Source organism: Capra hircus, chromosome 9 (assembly GCF_001704415.2).
Source record: "Capra hircus breed San Clemente chromosome 9, ASM170441v1, whole genome shotgun sequence".
In the NCBI taxonomy this organism is placed as follows: domain Eukaryota; kingdom Metazoa; phylum Chordata; class Mammalia; order Artiodactyla; family Bovidae; genus Capra; species Capra hircus.
The window spans coordinates 60301381-60324523 of record NC_030816.1 but is presented as its reverse complement, the minus strand read 5'-3'; the positions used below and the strand labels follow the sequence as shown (position 1 = coordinate 60324523).

Below are 23143 nucleotides of genomic sequence, written 5' to 3'. Positions count from 1 at the left end.
GAAAGTGAAAAGCTACAAGCAGGCAATGCAGTTGTCCAGAGAAGAAGGAAAGGGGCCGAACATGTAAAACAGTGAGGAGAATGAACAAAGGCTTCCCAGATTCCTTAATCCTGGCTTTGTGTAGCGGACAGGGTGCGGGGGGCCGGGTAAGTCTAAAGGAGCTCCAAAATTTTAAATCAGGATACCAAAATTATGGCTACTGAAAAGATATGAAATTGAAGAAAAGCAGACTTGGGGGAAATATGAGTTTAGTCATCTACCATACAACAAATTATCAAATTGCTAAGTTATATTATCCTAAAAATGAAAAGATAAAGAAGGAAGCATTTAAGATATGCTATAAAAAATCCATTAATAATATCTTTAGAAATTTAATTACATGCATTACAATAGAAATATAAGTTATGGATAGGCATTTCTCCCTTACTTCTTACACATAAGCACATGTGTAATGTTTTAATATCATCTCCTAGGATATCTTATTTAAATCTTTGGGAGAAGATCTCCTTTTACAGAAAGAAAAAATTACTAACTTACCGGGAGATAATTAGCGATAACTTTCCAGTCATCTGTTCCATTCTGTTCCACCAGCTTCTTTAGTTTTTCATCCTAAGATATTTAAAGGTAATCCTAGGATATTAGTCATTTACTGTAAACTCAGACCAGAGTTTGAATCTTGACTCAACTACTGATGAGTTATATAACCTTGGGTACATCATTTAGCTTTTCTGGGCCTTAATATTGTCATCTGTACAATGGGAATCATAGTGTCTGTCAACAAGATTATTTGAGAATTATATGAGTTAATTATGCAAAACATTTAGCATAATGTCTGATACATTTAATGTTTAACACTTGGTGACTTTTAAAACTTCTACTTCATGGGAAAAATATGAACTCCACTGTTTGATTTAATAGACATTGAACTATGGCATTAGATAGGATCTCAGTAAGAAACAGTTCAAGTTCTAGTCTAATATTTACTAAGTTCAATATCTTCATTTAAAAAAGTGGAGGATCACTTTTCTTAATTAAACTTGAAGGTATGATATAAGAAAATCATTTAGTTTTTGTATCAATATATTCACAATTTAAATGAGACCAAATTTATTAGAACACAGAAGACACTAAACATCAGGATGGAATCTTTCAGTTGACAAGTGTTTTTCTAAACATATTCAAGCAAAAGAGAATCCTCATGTTGCTGCCAAGGTAACTTTCACACATGATGTGACCCCCATGGTATAACACAGACACAGGAATTAGGAAACCAGGGTTACCATCAGAACTTCTGAATCTCTAAGAATAATCCGTGTGCACAAGTTCCACAGGTAAAATATACATTTCCCATGGACCTCATTGGAAATCCTGCCTGCCTGTCAATGAGAGGTCTGGTTTAAGTAAAGGAGGGCAGAATGAAACTGAAGAAGAGTCAATATAATTTATTCTAACATGAAATCCTCTACAATCAGTTGCAAATTTTGAGGACTTGAAAGAAAAAAGCAACTTTTCTCTTACATTAATAATTTTGCCCCCTAAGCATTTTCCCATTCCTACAAAGATCCAGCTTTTGATAAGCTCGCAGAAAAAGAGAGGTGAAAAGCAGACACATCTCCATCCATTTCTGAATGCTCTCAGAACAGACTGAGTGACTAACACTTTCAGAACAGACACCCAGATATATTTCTCTGAGTAACATTATATGCCAAGAATGTTAAATGAACCTGTTACAACAAGTTCTATGGGTGTTGCTTTATTCTTTTGTTTTGTTTTTGGAAATAGCAATTTATTCATTGGTTCAGGGAACATTTATTAATATTCCACTTTGTGGCAATCAATACTGGGTTCAGGAACACATAAATGAACAGACATTTAGCCCTGCCCTCAGCAGACTCACAGTCTGCAGGGAGAGGCATATATGTTACAGCAACAATAAATATGAATGTGCACCCAGTGGTTGGAGGATACATCCAACGTGTCTAGGGAAACCAGGGACGGTGTCACAGAAGAAGCAACGTCTCACAAGTGACGAAGAAGTAGTTGTGGAGTAAAATGACAAGAACAGAATAGGCAGAGGGAAAAACAGATAAAGTGAGAAGACAAGAACATTCGAACAACTGCAAAAAGTTTGAAAAAGGATGGTACGGTGTCCATGTAGCGGGGTGGTAAGGGGTAAGCACACTGCACAGGCAGGCTAGGGTAAGAAACCAGAGAGCCTGCTAATAAGTTTGAACACCTGTAGTTTAGCTGAAATTTTGTTTTTCACAAATGGAAGCACTCCATGTTTTTCCCCCATGTTTTGATTACATAATTAGTTACCTCTTCCCTCGTCCACCTAGTTTTCCCCAAGTGACGCTTTCCGGACTTGGGAAGCAATCCATCATAATCGTGGTCACACATCTCAATATCTTCATCATCCTCATCACTACTGTAGATGCTGCAGAAATAAAAAGTGGGCAGATGTCTACTGAAACAAGAGGATCCAAACTACACCAAGCAAAACTTACACCAAAACCTACACCAAAACTCCTCAACAATCTTTTCCAGGGTTACAAAGATAAACCTTTGAAAAGTTGCAAGACAAGAGTGTTTTTGGCACTTTGTTGCTCTGGGATTGTAAACGAATTTTGCTGTTATTGGTATCCACAGATACAGCAAAGGACCTGGCACTTTCTATTGCGCTGCATGTTTAAACCTGCTGTTAATGTTAGACCAGTGACAAATTACACAATTGGCAACCTTCCAACCAATGAAGGTTTAGGTTTAAAACTTAATGTTAAAGACAATAAAAAGAATGAGAGCCCACATCCTTTATATAAGTACACTCAAAATCTTTGGCATACGTCACATCGTTTAAATAATATTTCCCAAATACAATAAACAACTCAATTGTGTTATCTTAATGGGACTGGTGTTTTATTAGGAGGAAAAAATTCAAGAAGTAATACGCCCAACAATACAATTATAGTCATCTCTTAAAGATTAGAAGATTAAGAGAATCTAAGAGGAAAGGACTTAAAAACCTGAGAAAGGATAAGTGATCAAGTGATCAAACTGCATTGCAAATAACATTTATATCAAACAGTTAGACTCCAGACCAGGTTGATCCAACCTGTGGCCATGTTTACAATCCTGTTTCCTGAGTAACCAAGTGAATAATTTAGGGCACATGTTAGTCAGAATCTTACTTACTCATGTTTTTTTCTACCTCAGACTGAATGGTATTTGAAAGATCTTAAAATGCACCTAATTCAAAACTCAGGGATTTCCCCAGATGAGTTTAAAAGGAACTCATTACTGTTTTCAAAAGAACTTTTTCTTTTACCTACTTGACCAAAACTATAAATTCTGATGTCTTCTGAACTAACTCTATACTCAATATTTATTAATCATATAATGATGAATGTATCCCTAAAATAGATGAGTCATTTTACAGCCAGTTTACTTTTAGTTATTATTTTACTTATAAAACTTAAGTTACAAGGAAAAATTATACTATCTTTAAAGTTACTAAAAATTTATCATTGCAATATTGAGAATTCCATCAAATTAAGAACAATAAAAATAATTATATAAAGCAATATCATAATGCAAATCATTACTCTAAAAAATATAATGTATATTCTTATCTGGTCTTCCAGAAGCAACTTACAAGTATGTATTACCCATCCCTTACAAACCAGCAAAATTATTTCCCCCAAATCCTGAATTTGAGGTTCTTGTAATTTAAAACTATTATTTTGGAAAACAACGTGAAGGTCCAGGATTCATGGTGACAAGCAGGATGTGATCTAAATTGAAAATGCCATCACAAAAAAAAAAAGAAAAGAAAAGAAAATGCCATCACACACACACAAAAAGACCACTGAACTATATAATCTATAACCATCTTTCATTTAGGGCTATCCTTTTAAAGAAGAGCCTGATCCCGTTTCACACTATCAACAAAGGGCTCTAAACAATTTCTGATTAATAATTATAGTAGCTTTCCTTTAATAAAAAACACAAGCATCATAAGGTGGAAAAAATGTTATTATAATCCCAGGAATTTTGAAAGGTTCATAGAGAACTCCTTGGAAAGCCCCCCAGATGAAGTGGCACCCTTGTGAAATATCCGGGATACTAAGAAAGCCTGAGTCATCTGCAAGTGGAGTCATAGATTCAGCTGAATTTAACCTTGGGGGTCTCGCTGGATCTGGAGATCAGGTTTTCAGAACTGAGAACTACAAGTTCCAAACCAGTAATCCGACACCACTGTCTTGGCAACAGCTGAACACTCAGGAATAAGCAACAAATTCGGCCGCCCATAGGGGGCAGCCTGCATCAGGTGAGAGAGCAAAGACACTAAGGACTAGGCTTCTGGAGGTAAAGGTGCCAGTCCTAGTTCTGCCTCAACCTAGCTGCGTGACTTGGACAAATCACTTCCTCTCTCTCACGACCTCAGTTCCTCGCCTATACAGAAGGGCTTGGATTCTACTTCTACGGTACTTTCCATGCGAATAAAGGATAATTCCAGATCTTTCGTTGAGTCTAAAAATTAAGCAGAAACGTGCAAAATCAGAGATGTGCACAAGCAAAGTCTTGGGGGAAACCTGGTGTGTGACTTCCGCAGGTCCTGAAGAGGCCATTGAAGAGGCAAGCAGGGCTACTAGCCCAGGGCTGGTCACACTATCAGCTCCAGGGTCCATTGGCACGGGTCTTGCCTTTGAGCTTTGCATGCGATTTCCTCGCTCTGAACGGACCCGGTCGTCTAAGTAGGATGATTAATTTCTACTAAGGACCTGAAATAACTTTTCCTTTATCTGCTCTGACAAGATCTCAGACCCAACAGTCAGAAGACTTTCAAAGGCTGATTTCAAGCTTGATGCACCCGGCTCCCCACCTGCTAGACCTGGTGTGGTTACAAGAGTACGACTATGAATGTTACATTCTGTCAAGGAAACAAACCGTGCAAAGAAACGAAAAAGAAAAGAAGTGTTGGGGGTTGGGAAAAAGGGAGGGGAGCGGGAGGAAGTGCCTTGTGGCCGCTACTGTGATTCTAGAAAAAGGGTTCAGACTCATTTCGCTGACCTGGTTAATAATCCCTGCCGAGTCGATGCTCGCCTTGCAAGAAACGGCTTCGAGCCCACAGCCGGGTTTCTCTTCCCCCTGAGGCAGGTTCAAGGCTCCCGCCCGTCCTGGCCACCTCCCCTCGCCGCTACCTGGGAGCCGCCGGGAACCTGCGCGGCCCCGCCCCGCGGGGACGGTCAAGATCTCGGCGCGCGGAACCTGCCCCGCGCCTCCTCCCAGCACCGCTTCCCAGCTCCCTCCTTCTCCTCCTCCTCTTCCTCCTAGTTTCTGCTCCCGAAAAAAAAAAAAAAAAAGATGACCCCGGCTGCTATACAGTTAAGTCCCAAAGGCGAAGGTGAAACCACTCAAGAGGCAACACCCTCGCCCCGCGCGCCCGGACCCGGGAGAGGCAGAGGAAACCAGCGGCACCCCCAAGTCGTCTCCCTTTTTTTCTCCACCACCTGGCCTTGCCTGGGCGCCGCTCCCCGGCCCGGCCAGGCCCGGCCGAGGGTGCTGCTGCAGGGCCCACACCCACGCTCTTTGCAACTTCCTAGCTCTGCGAGAGGATAGCGACCTCCGATGCAAAAACGAATAAGTAAAAGAAAATCAAACAACCCGAGGAAAAAAGCGTGGGTTTGCTTTGCCTCCAGGGACTTTTTTTCACCAGCACGTCTCGGCCAAGGTCTGTCCCCGCGTCCCCTTCTCCGTCCGGGGCGACCGAAGGCTGCGCGAGCAGGGCGCCGGGAGGAGCGCCGACCTTGGCCGCGTCCACGTGCGCGCGCCGCGCCGGGGCCTCCTGCACACGGGAAGCGCCCTCGGGGATTGCGTCCCTGTTGCGCGGCAGCGGCGTTGGGTGCTGCCCGCCTCCGTCCCCTTCCGTTGAGCTGCAACCGTGGCGGCGGCCGAGCGAGCCCCCGCACCCGGCCACTGGCAGGGAGCGCCGCCGCGTCCAGTCCGGGAAGTCCACAGACTGGTCGAAGCAGGAGCTCCAGCAAGTGACAGTTCGGACCAGTCTCTCCCCTCTCCTCTCCCTGTTTCCCTCCGATCCGCCCAAATGTAACAGCACTTCACTCCCGACACCGCGCGAGCCTCCCCAAGTGCACTTGACATGTGCGGCGCGGGCGCGTGGGGGTGGATGTACAATGTTTGCTCTAGAAATAAAAGCCTCCCAGAGAATATGGATTCGAACCTTCAAAACCAGAGCTTAAAACCATCTGCAAAGGTAGAGATCCTTTCCTCCCCTACAAGCTTCTTTCCAGCAACCTGTCAGCTGACACCCTTCTTCGCCTCCATAAAGAATGAATGAAATTTAAATGAACTACCTGCAGCTACTAAACAATTCGGCGTTTCCCCTTTATCAGCCACACGCTCTGCACTTCCAAGTCCAAACATATCGCAATGCATCCAGCAATTACGCCGCAACTCGCTCGCCGACACCCGCGGCATCAAGCCAGGAACGTAGTGGGCTCCCTGGGGCTGGTGGGCACCGCTCTGCCCCCGACTGGAGCGTGCTGCTATTTTCCCCCCTAGAGAGAAGGTACCCTGTGCAACTTGCAAAATGAGCCGCAGGGCGTGCTTTCCAAAGTCCTAATGGATTTCCAGCACCGACTCTTCCATTCATCCGTCCCTCGAGTGGCTTCTGCTTGCCGAGGCAGCGGCTCCGGGTCCTCGCAGTATGACAGCCCCGCAGAAGATCCGGGAACGAATTCCCACCTGCTCCCCAAGCTCCTGGAGCCCAGCGCGCCCCTGCCCACGGCCGCCCACCGGGGATCTTCGTTACCTGTGCCGGGGTCTCCGGGCCATGGCGCGGCGGGCGCCGGGCTCCGCTGGGAGCCGCGGGAACCGCACGGGGCTGCGCCTCCCGCTGCCCGCCTGCGTCCCTCCCCGGCTACGCAGCGGCGCTCCGCACCGCCGGGGCGAAGTTTCTCAGGAGAAAGAGGAGGAGGAGGAGGAGGAGGTCGCGGAGGAGGAGGAGAAGGAGGAGGAGGAAACAGGTTGATATTAAAGTGTAAACTCTGTAAACAGAGATGCCATCAAACAAAGAGCTTTGGACACTCCCCCTCCCGCCAAATCTGGCGCCCCTGCAGTGCGCACGCGCCCTGTCCGCCGCCTCCGCGGTCGCCTTGGCTGCCGCCCTCCGGGCTGCCTGGCCCGCGGGGCCGCGGCTCCCCTCCGACTCTCGCGCCGCGGTGCGGCTCCTGGCGCGCTGCGAGGCCGGGGCGGCGCGCGGGCGGAGAGCCCGAGGCCAGGGAGGGGCGACCGGGGTCCGCGGCGGCGCCTTTTCCTGAGCAAACCCCGCTCCCTGGTACCGGCTGCGCGGGCTCGCGCCGCGTCCCACTGATGCCGCCTCCCCTTCTTGGTGGCCGCACTATAGTCGCCCCACTCTGCTTGCCCCAGGGCCCCAGAACTGAGCTCTCCAGGCTCTGCCTCATTGTCGCGGGGGCGGCAAGGAACTGGGGCTTGGGGGGAGGGAAACTCCCGCATTCGAGATTGGATTTAGACAGGGTGTAAAACTCAGCTCCTCGGAGATGGGGGAGCGTTGCGTTGGGGGGTCGGTAGTAGGGGATGGGAGCATACGTTTGCATAGAATATTTGGCTAGCTGTTTTGAGTTTGTTGTTGTTCTGCTCTGTTTTTAAAGAACATCTCTAATTTAACTTGATAACAAGAGACACTTGAATACTAGTGGGGTTGGAGCTATCACCGCTCACACATGGGGCACCCCAGCGGAGTTTTCACTCTCCACCCAGATCCTGGAGCCGACACGCCACCTTCGCATTGTCACATGCCTTCAGTCTCACCCGGGCACACGCCCGGCCCCACCCACCCTGCCCGGGCCAGGCGGTGCCCACCACACACCTCTGTCCATGCAGAATGCCGCGCGCGCCCTGGACTACACACCTGCAAAATCTACAGGGTTCCAAACAGCCCAGCAGCCCCCAGCAGAACTCAGGAAGCCCCACGTGTGCTTGCATGGTTTTTAAAGTTCAACAGTTTGTGATACAGAGATTGGCACCCACGTTTAGGGTAGTTTAGGACTCTTGTTTTACCAGATAAAAATCACGAAAAGACTAGTGTTCACTTAACTAGAGGCTCCCAAACAATTAAAAGGAGAAGATAAATGCTGAATTTATAAGGATCGATGATTGGGGGATTTTAGGGGAGTTTTAGTTTTACTTCCGTTTATACACTTGTACCATTGGGGACTTTTTTTTTTCTCATTCTCTATACACACTAATTTATTTTTCCTTTAATCTTATAGGAGTTTGAGACTTCTGCTGACTGGGTTTTGTGGGTGTCCCATGTGCCCTGGCAGTTCACACTTAGCTCAGAAAGCATTTTTTTTTCACTAAAAAAGCATTTTCTTGCTGATATGAGTCATAATTTTATTAAATGGTGAGCATGCTTTGTTTCAAGACTTTATCTGGTGATTTACACATTGTTTCTTAACATTGTAATATAGTTTAAAACCTTATCAAAAAGTCAGTGTCTAGTTAGATTTTAGCATTCCTTTCTCCATAAAGAAAAAAAAAACACTGAAACAACATTATTGTGAGATATTTCAGGTCACAATCTTGAAAGACAAGTTAATATATTTTTGAAGACAATATTCATTTCTAGATTCTATAATAAAATTTCTTTCTCCATATCAAAAATAAACAATTAAAAAAATCTAGAACAAACATCTAGATACCACCCTTAAAGTAATTGCATCTGTCTTTGGGATTGCTTTATGAATTTAACTGGCATGATTCCCAAATGCTCTTTGGCACAGTAAGAGTGTCTGAACCCTTCTGGAAGTCAGCTCATAGTCTCTTTTCCAAGATTCTTAGGAGATGGAAGTACTCTATGATTCTTTAACTCCTCTTAAGTAGGAAAACACCAAATTCAATTTTACTCCCTTTATTCCCTTTGTGCATCATTTTCCTAAATGTTGTTTTGAGAATTTATAACATTTTCATTTCTCAGACATTTTGAAGTTTACATTTTTTTCCCTCATATGTGTGACAAAAATATGTATGGGGACAAGTATAGTCTGACAAAAAGTATACACACAATGATTTTACTAGGCTAATTTGGGATATATTGCCACCTGATAAGTATATAAAAGGATGGACTCAAATGGAGTTATAAGTTCTTGTATGGATGAAAATATATTTTCAAAGACATTGCAGAATTTTTACTATAATTATATTTGCACATTTCCTTCCTTCACTTATAATTATTACAAATGCATTTTTAGATGAGAGCATTATATATTTCATTAGTATCAGAGTCTTCATTTTTCTTAAGTTGTGCTGCATCAGTGGTTTTAGTGTGGCAGGCCTGGGTTAGAGCTAAAAATTCAGATGCAGACTTTTTTGCAATGTACTAAAGAAGGGTTGAGCTTCCTTGGCGGCGTAAGAATTCACCTGCCCATGTAGCAGGAGCGTGTTCAATCCCTGAGTAGGGAAGATCCCCTGGAAGAGGGCACGGCCACCCACTCCAGTATTCTTAGCTGGAGAATCCTATGGACAGAGGAGAGTGGTGGGCTACAGTCCATGGGGTTGCAGAGTCAGACAGAACTTAGTGACTAAACAAAAGACAGGGGTCAACAAACTTTCCTGTAAAGGGGCAGGTAATAAATATTTTAGACTTTGTTCGTTGTGTTGCTTATTCTTCTACTTTCCTTTTTTTATTTTTTTAACAACTCTTTAAAAATGTAAAAACCATTTTTAGCTTGAAGGCCATATCCAGTCTACAGACCATAGTTGGCCAATACTAATCCAGTGATCCTCAGTCTTTAAAATCTGAATCACTGTGTGTACCCATGAAAAACGCACTGTCCCATGATTCAGTGAGTTTGAGACAGGGCCCAGGAAGCTGCATTTTAAACAAGCATCCAAAGGGTTTTTCTGGTTTATTTTTTGTGTTCATGGAAGCTGTCTCTGCATCAGTCATTGACAATTTCAGTATTAGAGTGAAGACAGGCTGGTTCGAAACACTTTCCCCCCAGGCCGTTGCCTCTCATGGCCTTCCTCTATCTCATTCTCTTTCACCTCTCCTGGGCTAAGAAATCAGACTCTCGAAAACCTAAGACAACTTAGGTTCATGGGAACGTTGGTGCCAGTGACTACTGGGCTGTGGCATCTTATTCTTTCTTCCTTTGCTATTAAAACTTCAGTCTCATATTTGCAACTTGAAAGAAAAGGAATCTCTTGATTGCTTACTGATCATCATTATGATTCTCTACCTCCAGAAAGCCAACCCTTAACGCATTTTATTTTACTCTAAACATTGGGAAAGGGCTGACAGAAGAAAGATGTATATTCTAGCATTTTTCTTCTGACTGCTGAGAAACTCTGGGCACATGGTAAATCTTTAGTACTTGTGAAGTGTCCCAAAGATGAATGAGGATTATCAAGGGTGGTGACAGACCAGGCCCCAGGGGCCCAATGTCTCTAACCACCCACCTTCTCCCACCCCCTCAACCCAATTTGGTTCAGAGCATTAAGAGGGAAATAATTACTGTAAACACCAAATGGTAAAGTACAGACAATTCTTGATCATTTCAGCTAATGAATGACAGCTGTAGCATGTATAATTGAAATCCATAGGTTTGAGATAAATCTCATGTTGGTTCACAACAAACCTTTTAGTAATAACAATGGGGCAAGTGCTTAATGTGTTTCATAGAGCCTCCATATAGGATGGCCACCAGAAAATTTTTATTGTTAAATGATTCCTGGGTTTGGCATTTTCTGTTTGTTTTCAGCCTCCAGATTCTCATAAACTTATATATGTATTCCCATGACAACCAACCTGCATATTTTCATTGTCATTTGAACTGAGGACTGAATAAAAAGTGTGAGGGGTTTTTGTGTGATTAAATAAGGATATTCCAGAGGAATGTAAAAGTGTGAGCAAAAGCGCATGATTGTGAACCACAAGATGTATTCCAAACACAGGGAATAAGGAGTTGGCCAGATTTCCTGGAGCAAGGAGAGCTCTGAAGGCCAGATCAGAATGTATGTGTTCTCAATGGAAGATCTACATTATTGGAAAGGTACATTTGGAAGATTAACCTAACAGTATCACAGACAGATTGGAGAGAGAAGAAAGAGTAGGAGGAGAGGCCAGTTAATTGGGCTGGATTAGGACAGTAACCCTATTTGGAATGGAAAGGAGGGGGTGGATTTAAAGAACATTGAGAGGCAGAACCTTCGAGATTTAGCAACTGATTGGATGGCTATTGGAGGCACCATTAATAGAAATAGGGAAGTCAAGAGGGGAAGAGAAGTGTGCACTAAGGAGATTCAAAGAGGAAAGTGAGTTTAGATTTCAGTATGTTAAGTTTGTGGTTCTTATGGAAGAGATCCGGGTAGGACTGTTGAGCAGGTGTGTGGTATCTGTGCCTGAAGGAGAGAGGTTGAGCTGGGAGTGGTGTGCTGGGAGGAAACTTGGGAGCGTGCTGTTACACAGAGACATTACCAAACTCTGGATTATATAAGCCTACAATTAAACAGATTTTTAAAGGTAATACATATTCAAAACTCATCATTTCCTAATTGTTTTACCTCATTTCACTCTTAGGTATGCTCTTGAGGTTATTTATCTTTATTATATCTGCATCAAGGAAATACTATGTAATGTATGTGAATGTACATCTCTTTCCAATTTTGCGTTCAGTTAAGTCATGTAAAGAGCTTGAAATGGCTCTGGTTGGCGTATTTGCCCAACAAAAAGTGGCAAATACAAATAAGGGATTTCCCCCTACCTTGGAAAACTGGTTGTTAAATGTTTACCAGGGCAACGCTGAATGAATGCCATATTTAAGAGTTATCTGCATGAAGACAATAACTGTGCTATAGCCTGGCTTTACTAATAGATGGTTGTATAGAGAGGAATGAAAAGTCTTTAGAGAATATTTAAGAGGTTGGAAGACGAGGTGAGACTCAGTGTAGGAGCTAGGGGGAGAGACCTGTTGGGAAGTAAAGAAAGTTTATATATATATATATATATATATATAAATGTTTTCGTGTTTTCTTTTTTTATGATAGAATTCTGTTTTTTGTCAACTGATTTTGAAAGGTTTTCCTTTACTTTGGGAAAAAAAATTTATTAGGAAGTGACTTTCAAACATTTTGGATCAATGAATTACTCCATTTATTCTATTCCATTCTATTCTAAACACATCCTGGTTAGGGACACTATGTTGTTTTTCTGCCTTGCTCCTAGGTACTGAATGACATGATTGAAAATCACTGTTGAAAAGACTAAGGCCTCACCTCTTTCTGCTTCAGAAAAATCTGCTCTATGGAATCACTAACTTTTCCCCAAGTGACAGTCCTATGTTTTCAAAGCTGTTGGGGAAATGTCCCCCAAACCAGTTTACAGAAGTAATTTTTCTCCCGTCTCTTCTCACATCTGTTCTCGGCCAGTTCTTGCTTCTTTTCCGTACTTCCCCTACGTGCGTAACAAATGTAAAATAGCAGCTTTCAGAGTCAGTCAACAAAATAGCAAGGTTTATTAACAGAAATTGTAACCAAAACAACAACAATAACACTTAGGGGCTTCTTGGAGTGTGAAATGACAAAGTGGGCAAGGCAGGTTCATCAAATGTACAGCAGTTGGCAACTTTTCTGAGCCCCCAATTCTAAACCTTCAAAAGGCAGAGATTGCAAGAGAGAGCTTGAAAGATGCTTCCAGTCTTTACTATTGTTTTTCCCCAAAATGCTTAGGTCTCCCATTTTACCTTTATACGCCTGACCATGTTTCCACCGTTTGTTGTTATTGCACTCTGCGAGGCCATGAGCTTGCAGAAAGGGTGGGCCCTTTTGCTGGATGATTTTTGCTCATTTTCAGCCTCTGTTCTAGTCCTATTGCCCCCACCTTCTCCTAGAGCATCCTGCCTTCACCATGATCTGCCATACTGGCCCCCAACTAATTTCCCCCTCTATGATCTCTCTCCCCCATCCATTCTCACCTCACCGCTGGATCAGCCTCACTCTAACTAGTCAGATGTTATGATCCCAGCACTGGCTCCCTAATGTTGAGAAGATAAGATCTGAACTCCTTCACTTGGCATTCCCTGCCTTGGGCTTGCTCTGGCCTCTGTGCCTACACAGCCTACCCCCAGGGTGATGGTATTTAATAATGAGGATGGCTCGTGTACCAACCGATCAGACCGGGCCCGGCTAAGCCCAACCTATGTAGCTCCAGTGGGGTGCACTGGCTGAGTGTCATGCTTTACAACACACCACCTTTCCAACCTTATCTCCTGGTGTTATGTTCACTCCACTTCCTCCTCATAAAACCATTGGCAATCTCAGGGCCTTTGCTTACACCATGCCTCCTGCCTGCAATGCTTTCCTTCCTCCTTTCTGCTTACATAAGGGCCCGCCTCTATCCCTCAAGCCCCACTGAAGCCCAGCCTTTCTTCTGAAGTCCCCTTAGACTTCCCTAATCCACAGTCATCCTGCCCACCTGTGACTTGTGTTCATGCCTTTTATTGAACATATGGCCTGCATTGTCTTCTCTCTGCTATTTATTTACTTATCTTTTTTCTCTGTCTTTATTTTTTATAATGTGCCTTATCTCATCTTGAGTTTTGATTATAAACTAGAGGAGAGGCATGTATCCTATGCCTTTCTATATACTCAATTAATGAAGCAGGATCTTGAGCATAAGGATGCACATAAATGTTGACAATTGATGAGGAATTAGCTGGAGCTGTTGAGTGTGTATGTGTTGCTTTAAAAAAAATATATATATATATATTTATGCCTTGTATTAGGGTTTTAGAGTTTACAAAAGGCTTTGCCATATATTATCACTTTGAATAGCAGTTCTTATCTTTCTGCCTGGGTTTTTCCCCTCCTAAATATTATTTTCCCCATTTTCAGGTGGGGGGCAACTGAGATTGAGAGATGTGAAGTGATTTGTTCAAGGGCACACAAATAATGAATTGAAGAGCTGGGATTAATTAAACCCAGATTCTTTATTCCAAATTCTGAGTTCTTTCTACTACTGTATGATAGCCTCCAACTTTAAATTCCCACCCCTCCTCTTTACATTCCTGCAATTCTTCTCAAACTGGATTCCATTACATAGATTAAATTCTGTGCTCAAGTAAAGGCTGATAACCTCACAAACTGTATCGATACCATCGTTCTAATCTTAGCAGTGATGCTTTATTTCTAGTGTTTGTATAGTTTGTTGTCCTTTGGGTAACTTGATTCTGGAGCTCTTTCAAGCTGTTTTGTTCACATATTGTGTCTCTAAATTTTATTTCTTCCATTTCTACTCTACCATTCTATATTTATCTTTATTTACTCTGATATCAATTCAGTTCAGTTCAGTCACTCAGACGTGTCTGACTTTTTGCAGCACACCAGGCTCCCCTGTCCATCCCCAACTCCCGGAGTTTACTCAAAGTCATGTCCGTTAAGTTGGTGATGCCATCCAACCAACTCATCCTCTGTCATCCCCTTCTCCTCCCGCCTTCAGTCTTTCCCAGCATCAGGGTCTTTTCATATAAGTCAGTTCTTCCCATCAGGTGGCCAATGGACTGGTTGGATCTTCTTACAGCCCAAGCGACTCTCAAGAATCTTCTCCAATACCACAGTTCAAAAGCATCAGTTCTTTGGCTCTTGGCTTTCTTTGTAGTCCAACTCTCACATCCATACATGACCACTGGAAAAACCATAGCCTTGACTAGACGGACCTTTGTTGGCAAAGTAATGTCTCTGCTTTTTAATATACTGTCTAGATTGGTCATAACTTTTCTTCCAAGGAGCAAGCATCTTTTAATTTCATAGCTGCAGTAACCATCTGCAGTGATTTTGGAGCCTCCAAAAATAAAGTCTGTCACTGTTTTCCACTGTTTCTCCATCTATTTGCCATGAAGTGATGGGACCAGATACCATGATCTTAGTTTTCTGAATGTTGAGCTTTAAGCCAAATTTTTCACTCTCCTCTTTCACTTTCATCAAGAGGCTCTTTAGTTCTTCTTCACTTTCTGCCATAAGGGTGGTGTCATCTGCATATCTGAGATTATTGATATTTCTCCCGGCCATCTTGATTCCAGCTTGTGCTTCATCCAGCCCAGAGTTTCTTATGAGGTACTGCTTTAATATATCTTTATGCAATATTGAATTCTACTCTTTTACCTCAAGGAGTTGTTCATTTTGAAATTATTCATAAACTCAGTGAGTGAGTGAATGCTTAATTCCTGCAAATTTGAAAAGCCTTCTTAGTCTTTGTGAAAACCATTTGATAAGAACTGGCATCTTTTCTAATCACTAGTATGTCTTTCCTCTCCTTTCCTTTCCTCCTCTCTTACTTCTTCCCTCCCTCATTCCCTTCCTTCCTTCTTTCTATCTGAACCCATAGTCTGAGAAAATGAAGTTCTTTCCTTCACCAGAACAAGGACAAGGTAATAGCTTTAAGGTAGTTGTTATTTTCTTTGGTCCTTTAAATTAAGTGGGCTACATAATTTAAAATGTGAACCCTGTTGGGATAAAGTATACCATCACTCTACTCTTTCCATTTAAATTTATTGCTATAAATATTAATATAAAAATTTGTGGAAGTATTAAACTAATATTACAAAAGTCATGACATCTATAGAGATGATTTATTCTAATTTACTTTTTGGTGTTAGTAATGGTTCTAAAGAAATAGGTGAAAATAGTCAGTTGGCTTTTGAAAAATATCAGTTCCCAGAATTATCTTAATTTGGTTTAAATAGTTCTGTCAAGCAAATATTTTACTTTTTATAAAGAAAATAACTTCTAAAGAAACTATATCAAATAATTTATAATCTTTTGTACTACAATTATGAGGAAGTTCCAAAGTGCTAGCTTTGCTTGGAGCTTTGGAAGGCTCATCTGATTCTATTTTAGTTTAGAGCTTGAAGGAGAACACTTTTGAAGCTGAAAGGCAATATTCTGTTCGAAAAATGTTAAGTACACAAAAGTTAGTGTATAAAAATTCTAATTTATGTTTTAGTTTAGATTACATGTAGTTTCTTTTCTGAAAGCCCTATTGATGCTTTTTCTTTCTTTTAAATAAGTAAAAGAAATGGCATCCTCATAGGGTAATTAAAGAACAATATTCATGCAAATACTTTTAGAAAGAAGATACTTCATATATCAGACTATTGTTTTTTAAAATTCACAGTTTCCTATAAATCAATATATGAAGTAGGTGTTGCTGCTGCTGCTGCTGCTGCTAAGTCGCTTCAGTCGTGTCCGACTCTTAGTGACCCCATGGACTTCAGCCCACCAGGGTCCTCTGTCCATGGGATTTTCCAGGCAAGAGTACTGGAGTGGGTTGCCATTGCTTTCTCCGAAGTAGGTGTTACTAATGTTTAAAAAGTTTTTTAAAAACTCACTGCTATGTATTCAAAGATACTTTTCAGTATGTAAACATCAGAATTTTCATGATGATAATGTTGATTCATATCCTAAAAGCATTTCACAGTAGATAGGTTTCTCTGGAAACGTAATGTGGGAACAATTTATTAATGCAAAACCTGATGCATTTCTGGCCTAGTCATATACAATTTTGTGCCATGTTATGGATTTATTGGTTTCTTTTGAAGACTGTCAACAGGTTTCGCATAGAATGACTCATTCCAAAGAACATGCCAAGCAAAGTTTTGAAATCAGAATAGGCTAAATTGTTGGTGTTCTCTCTCAGTGAAAGGCATCATCTCCATTTCAGTTAGACAAACCAGGCACTTGGAAGTCATCCTAGGCTCTCTCAATCAAACTCAATCCTGGCGTTCAATCAAACACAAATTCCTGATAAATGCACGTCTTTGACCTTTGTTCAATAGTTTCCCATCTTTTTATCCCTTCTACCACCACTTCAGTTTAGACACTTGTCAGCTTCCTGTGCTGAGTTAGAGTTAGGATGGCTTCAGTCTCATTTATTCACATTTGCTTAAAATCCTGCTTATAGCAGTATCTCTGGGCCAGAATATCAGTGCCATCTGGAAACTGTTTCCCCCACACATGCCTCTCCTACCACATCCACCAATGTACTCTACACCTTAAAAAGCAACCTACCTACAGGGTAGAGATAGAAATCCTTAGCATTTTATGTAAGACTCTTTGTGGCCTCGTATCTTCCTGTGCCCTCCTAACAGTCCACTGTTCATATGTCCCACATGTGCAGGGACGATCTATGCCTAGGTACCTTGTTCATTCTGATCCTCTGCTTATGACTCTCCTCTCATCCCTCTTTGGTGACTAACTTCTTCTTGTCATTCCAGCCTCAGATTAGAAGACTTCTATTCAAGAAAACCTTCCATGGCACATGGTGAATCAATCTTTACCTACTGAGCCACCTGCAAAGCCATCAGAGTGTTTTCTTTATGTTTAACCTTTGTTTCATTCTGTCCGGTCCTCTGGAACAGTGGGTCTCATGTTTTAGTGGCTTAAGGATTGCCATTCAACATGTATATTCCTAAGTAACATATCCAGAGTTTTAATAGATTCTAATTCAATAGGCCTCACTGGAATCCAGGAATCTGCATTTTTAATAGGCAGAATCTGATGATGCTGATTCGATGGTTTATGATAAGCACTTCAGAGACCAGCATTTTGGTTTCTAAGAAACTGCATGTAACAGGTCACTTTCACTTTGTAGATATTTCATAAATATTTGAGCACTGAATAAGACTGAACATAGCCTGTAATTCAAGAGTTATGTCAATTTCAGGATTTTAGGCCTGTCTTTCCATTCCAACCTCTCTCTCTCTCTCTCTCTCTCTCTCTCTCACACACACACACACAATGCAAACAAATAAAAAACCACATTCTTGCACTGTGTCTGGCTGTCTCAAAGAGTAGCATCTTTCAGAGAAAGCAGCATCCCTGAAAGGTCTTAGTAATGAATGATCTGAGATTCAGTCCAGTCAAAATTAAAATATATCAGTAAAATGAAGAGAAATATTTTCTGTATATCTATAACTTTTCCCAGATACACAGATAATTGAATTTTCTATAGATTCAGTTCAGTTCAGTTGCTCAGTCGTGTCTGACTCTTTGCGACCCCATGAATCGCAGCACACCAGGCCTCTCTGTCCATCACCAACTCCATCCAGCCATCTCATCCTCTGTCGTCCCCTTCTCTTCCTGCCCCCAACCCCTCCCAGCATCACACTCTTTTCCAATGAGTCAACTCTTCTCATGAGGTGGCCAAAGTACTGGAGTTTCAGCTTTAGCATCATTCCTTCCAAAGAAATCCCAGGGCTGACTTCCTTCAGAAAGTGCTGACAAAATTTAATGCCAGCCACATGTGTCTACTCAAAATTTTTCATGGCCATATTTTTAAAAAGAAACTGACAACCTAATTGCAACAATATCTTTACTTAACCTAATATAGCTAAATATTATAATTTCAGTGCAAAATCAATATTAACAATTGTTATGAAGATATTTTACATTCATTTTTGGTATAACATCTCAATTCACATGTTGAATTTTTACAAGAAGTATTTGATCTTTTATGAGAATTCACAAAATGAACAATTGAAAAGGTAAATTTACATAACCAAATTGTTTCAAACATACTTAAAAGTTTTCCATAACTGAAGCAAGTGTCAGGTTTTAAATGTAATGTTTAATTTTAAAGTAACTAAAATTTATTTATTTATTTTTTTTTTTAAGAGAGATGATATGGGGTGGGAGGTGGGAGGGGAATTCAGGATTGGGAGCTCGTATACACTCGTGGCAGATTCATGTCAATGTATGGCAAAACCAATACAGTATTGTAAAGTAAAATAAAGTAAAAATAAAATTAAAAAAAAAAACCTAAAATTTAAAATTCATTCCTTCAGGCACACAAGCCACAGTTCAATTAATCAGTGGTCATATGTAGTTAGTATCTACTGTATTAGACAGTATAGCTATAAAACATGAAAATTTTCAAGATCAGATGCTTATTAATAAACTGTCTTCAAGCCTTTCATGCTCACCCTCATCATTGTTTAAAGGATCAGATTTGCAGAATTCTGAATGCTGAAAATAAGGGAAAATTTCCCAATAGGTTCCTTTTAGATTATCTAATATTAGAATTTTACCCAAATAATTAACATTTACTTTATTAAATGAATGCACAGGCTGACTGGGTCAGTGATAGAAGGTAGGGTAGCATGACAGCAGAAATACATATCTGATTTAGAATCAGAGACTGTGAGTTGTCCTAGCACTCCCAAATGGACTGTGTAACTGGGCAAAATGCTTAACACTTAACCCTGGATCTCAATTTATCTGATAGAGATGGTACCTATTATACAGAATCTAGGTGAGGATCGATTGGATAATATGTCAATGTGTTTTACAAACTGTGAATAATATAAGAACACAAATATAATTTACAGCTGTTAAGTTAACTGTTGCTTTTCAGTCACTAAGTCGTGTCTGACTCTTGTGCGACCCCATGGAGTGTAGCCCACCAGATTCCCCTATCTGTGGAATTCTCCAGGCAAGAATACTGGAGTGGGTTGCCATTCTCTTTTCCAAGGATCTTCCCAACCCAGAGATTGAACTCTCATCTCCTGCTTTGGCAGGCAGATTCTTTACCACTGAGCCATGGGGGAAGCTCCAGGTGCATAAAGTTCTGTGGGAAAGAGCTGAGGTTATCCATAATTACCCATCAACCAGAGAAGATGTTGGTGAGGACTTGGCCTGTATCACCTATTCTAACGTGCTCTCAATAGACTGTCCTGTCCATAGATACTGTCACTTATCTACCTGACAGTTAGTCATCCTAGGATAATATCAGATTCTTGTCAAAGGTTTCAGCTCAGTTCAGTTCAGTTCAGTCGCTCAGTCGTGTCCAACTGTTTGCGACCCCATGAATTGCAGCACTCCAGGCCTCCCTGTCCATCACCAACTCCCATAGTTCACTCAAACTTACATCCATCGAGTCGGTGATGCCATCCAGCCATCTCATCCTCTGTCGTCCCCTTCTCTTCCTGCCCCCAATCCCTCCCAGCATCAGAGTCTTTTCCAATGAGTCAACTCTTCGCATGAGGTGGCCAAAGTACTGGAGTTTTGGCTTTAGCATCATTCCTTCCAATGAACACCCAGGACTGATCTCCTTCAGAATGGACTGGTTGGATCTCCTTGCAGTCCAAGTTCAAAAGCATCAATTCTTCGGCACTCAACTTTCTTCACAGTCCAACTCTCACATCCATACATGACCACTGGAAAAACCATAGCCTTGACTAGACGGATTGCTTCGAATTAAATGACCACATGGATCCATTTATAATTATTATCTCTGAGGGACATTCCTTTCTGAGTGGGGGTTTGGTTGAGAACAGGCCCAGAATAGATAGTGGAGTAAAAAATCTTATTCAGTAGGAGAAAAAGCCTAGTGAGAGTACTCTATTTGGTGGACTTGAGAAGAAGCCTAGAATTAACCTGGTTTTTTTTCAGTTTGGTCTAGTTCTTCCTTTGCCTGTAATTAATATAGTACCCCAATGGGTGCATTCTATTTAGCATGTTGTAAAATGTTTTAAAATGTAAAATGTGGGAGCAGTGGCCACAGGACTGGAAAAGGTCAGTTTTCATTCCAATCCCAAAGAAAGGCAATGCCAAAGAATGTTCAAACTACCGCACAATTGCACTCATCTCACATGCTAGAAAAGGAATGCTCAAAATTCTCCAAGCCAGGCTTCAACAATATGTGAACCATGAACTTCCAGACGTTCAAGCTGGTTTTAGAAAAGGCAGAGGAACCAGAGATCAAGTTGCAAACATCCGTTGGATCATTGAATCAGCAAGAGAGTTTCCAAAAAACATCTATTTCCACTTTATTGACTATGCCAAAGCCTTTGACTGTGTGGGTCACCACAAACTATGGAAAATTCTGAAAGAGATGCGAATACCAGACCACCTGACCTGCCTCTTGAGAAATCTGTATGCAGGTCAGGAAGCAACAGTTAGAACTGGACATGGAAAAACAGACTGGTTTCAAATAGGAAAAGGAGTATATCAAGGCTATATACTGTCACTCTGCTTATTTAACTTAATGCAGAGTACATCATGAGAAATGCTGGACTGGAGGAAGCACAAGCTGGAATCAAGATTGCTGGGAGAAATATCAATAACCTCAGATATTCAGATGATACCACCCTTATGACAGAAGGTGAAAAAGAACTGAATAGCCTCTTGATGAAAGTGAAAGAGAGAGTGAAAAAGGTGGCTTAAAACTAACATTCAGAAAACTAAGATCATGGCATCTGGTTCCATCTCTTTATGGGAAATAGATGGGGAAACAGTGGAAACAGTGGCAGACTTCATTTTGGGGGGCGCCAAAATCACTGCAGATGGTGACTGGAGCCATGAAATTAAAAGACAGTTACTCCTTAGAAGGAAAGTTATGACCAACGTAGACAGCATATTAAAAAGCAGAGACATTACTTTGCCAACATAGGTCCATCAGTCATGGCTATGGTTTTCCCAGTAGTCATGTATGGATGTGAGAGGTGGACTCTAAAGAAAGCCAAGCACCAAAAAATTGATGCTTTGAACTGTGGTATTGGAGAAGTTGGGAGTCCCTTGGACTGCAAGGAGATCCAACCAGTCCATCCTAAAGGAAATCAGTCCTGAATGTTCATTGAAGGACTGATGTTGAAGCTGAAACTCCAATCCTTTGGCCACCTGATGTGAAGAGCTGACTCATTGGAAAAGACCCTGATGCTGGGAAAGATTGAAGGTTGGAGGAGAAGTGGATAGCAGAGGATGAGATGGTTGGATGGCATCACTGACTCAATGGACATAAGTTTTGAGTAAACTTCGGGAGTTGGAGATGGATAGGGAGGCCTGGCATGCTGCAATCCATGGCATTGCAAAGAGTCAAACATGACTGAACGACTGAACTGAACTAAAAAAAACACACAAACACACACACAACAGTTTCTTCCAAGACATGTGCTTTTTTTGCGTATCATTTAAGTCTTTAACATTGCATACTAGATTTTTATTTTCCCTAATGTAAACAGTCATGTTGAGGCCACTGTACGAGAACAACTACCTACCTGAGGTGAGTTAATTCACTGATGGTGTCAGGGACTCCATTCGTCGTTCAGTAGCCTGGGATAAACTCTGTGGCCAGGCATGTGATCCTCAAGTCTTATTTACTGTGGCTGATCAAGAGATTAGCTCCTGCAATTGCTTGCCAGGAGGTATAAAACTTCAGGACAGTATGAAAAATACAGTTTTCACACTGGTTTCTCATCTCGTTATAGATCTAAACCTTGTTTTGGAAAGTTGCATTGCACTGCTTAACTGAGGGCTTTTGAGTAAGATCACAGCTTGACTGTCACCAAGTGGAAGAGAAGCAGCAGACAGTTTGCAGGGGACTCAAATCCCTTTCTGAGGCCAGAGCAGTATCTTGTGTCCAGATGCTCTTTTTACTGAGTTGCAACTTTGGGGAAGATGGTCCTAGGGAGTCAGAAAATGGGAAAGATCGCTTCTATTTTGTTTTCTCCTCACAGCCTGTGCCCCAACTTTTACTAGGGTTTATTTGGAAAGGAATCTGTCTTCAGAGCTATGCTTCTCCTTGAGAAGACCAGATTGCTCTGAAGTGAGGTGAATCCTGACTTGAAGACAGCGGTTTACAATCTGGGGCCAACTGAGAGATATGCTGGGACTGCCTTACTTGGCAGCGGGGGCGGGGGCAGGGGAGGTAGGGGATGAGGGTAGATATGACAACACTGTAGGGTCAGAGAGACGATGTCACCTCAGGAATATGCTGGAAAACATAAAATATTCTGAGCTTTATGAAAATTCATTGAAAGAAGGAAGGGTGAGGGAGTGGTATAAGCCATATATGTAGTGTTTATGTACTAAAGTTGGCTTGATTTCCTGACCAGTGTTTGCATTAAAATATTGCCAGTATTTTGTATTATACATTATTATCAACCATGATTTTCTTTCATTTTGGTTGAAAAAAAGACTTTTGGTTAATTTTTCACTTTCGTTCAGAGGTCCTAGTAGAGAACACTCACAATTCAAAGAATATTAAAAGCTCAAAGTGTATGTTGGGGGTTCTCAACCTGGTCTGTGAGTAGACATTAAGGAACACTTTGAA

General features: G+C 41.7%; 1 protein-coding gene across 4 annotated transcripts in view; it reads right to left on the bottom strand.

Moving 5' to 3' along the window:
* The window catches only part of MYB (MYB proto-oncogene, transcription factor), a 34921-nt gene extending 27869 nt beyond the window's left edge, over nt 1–7052 (bottom strand). For 2 of the 4 annotated variants that reach the window (XM_018053233.1, XM_018053235.1), the window contains exons 1-3: nt 6830–7052; nt 2320–2437; nt 538–609 (exon numbers count right to left, since the gene is read on the bottom strand). In XM_018053233.1, coding sequence (XP_017908722.1) covers nt 538–609; nt 2320–2437; nt 6830–6852 — 213 coding nt within the window. In that variant the 5' untranslated portion in view covers nt 6853–7052. Of the gene's footprint in view, nt 1–537; nt 610–2319; nt 2438–5070; nt 5245–6829 lie in introns of those variants that run through there. The other 2 variants (XM_018053234.1, XM_013966530.2) reach the window with 2 other exon arrangements.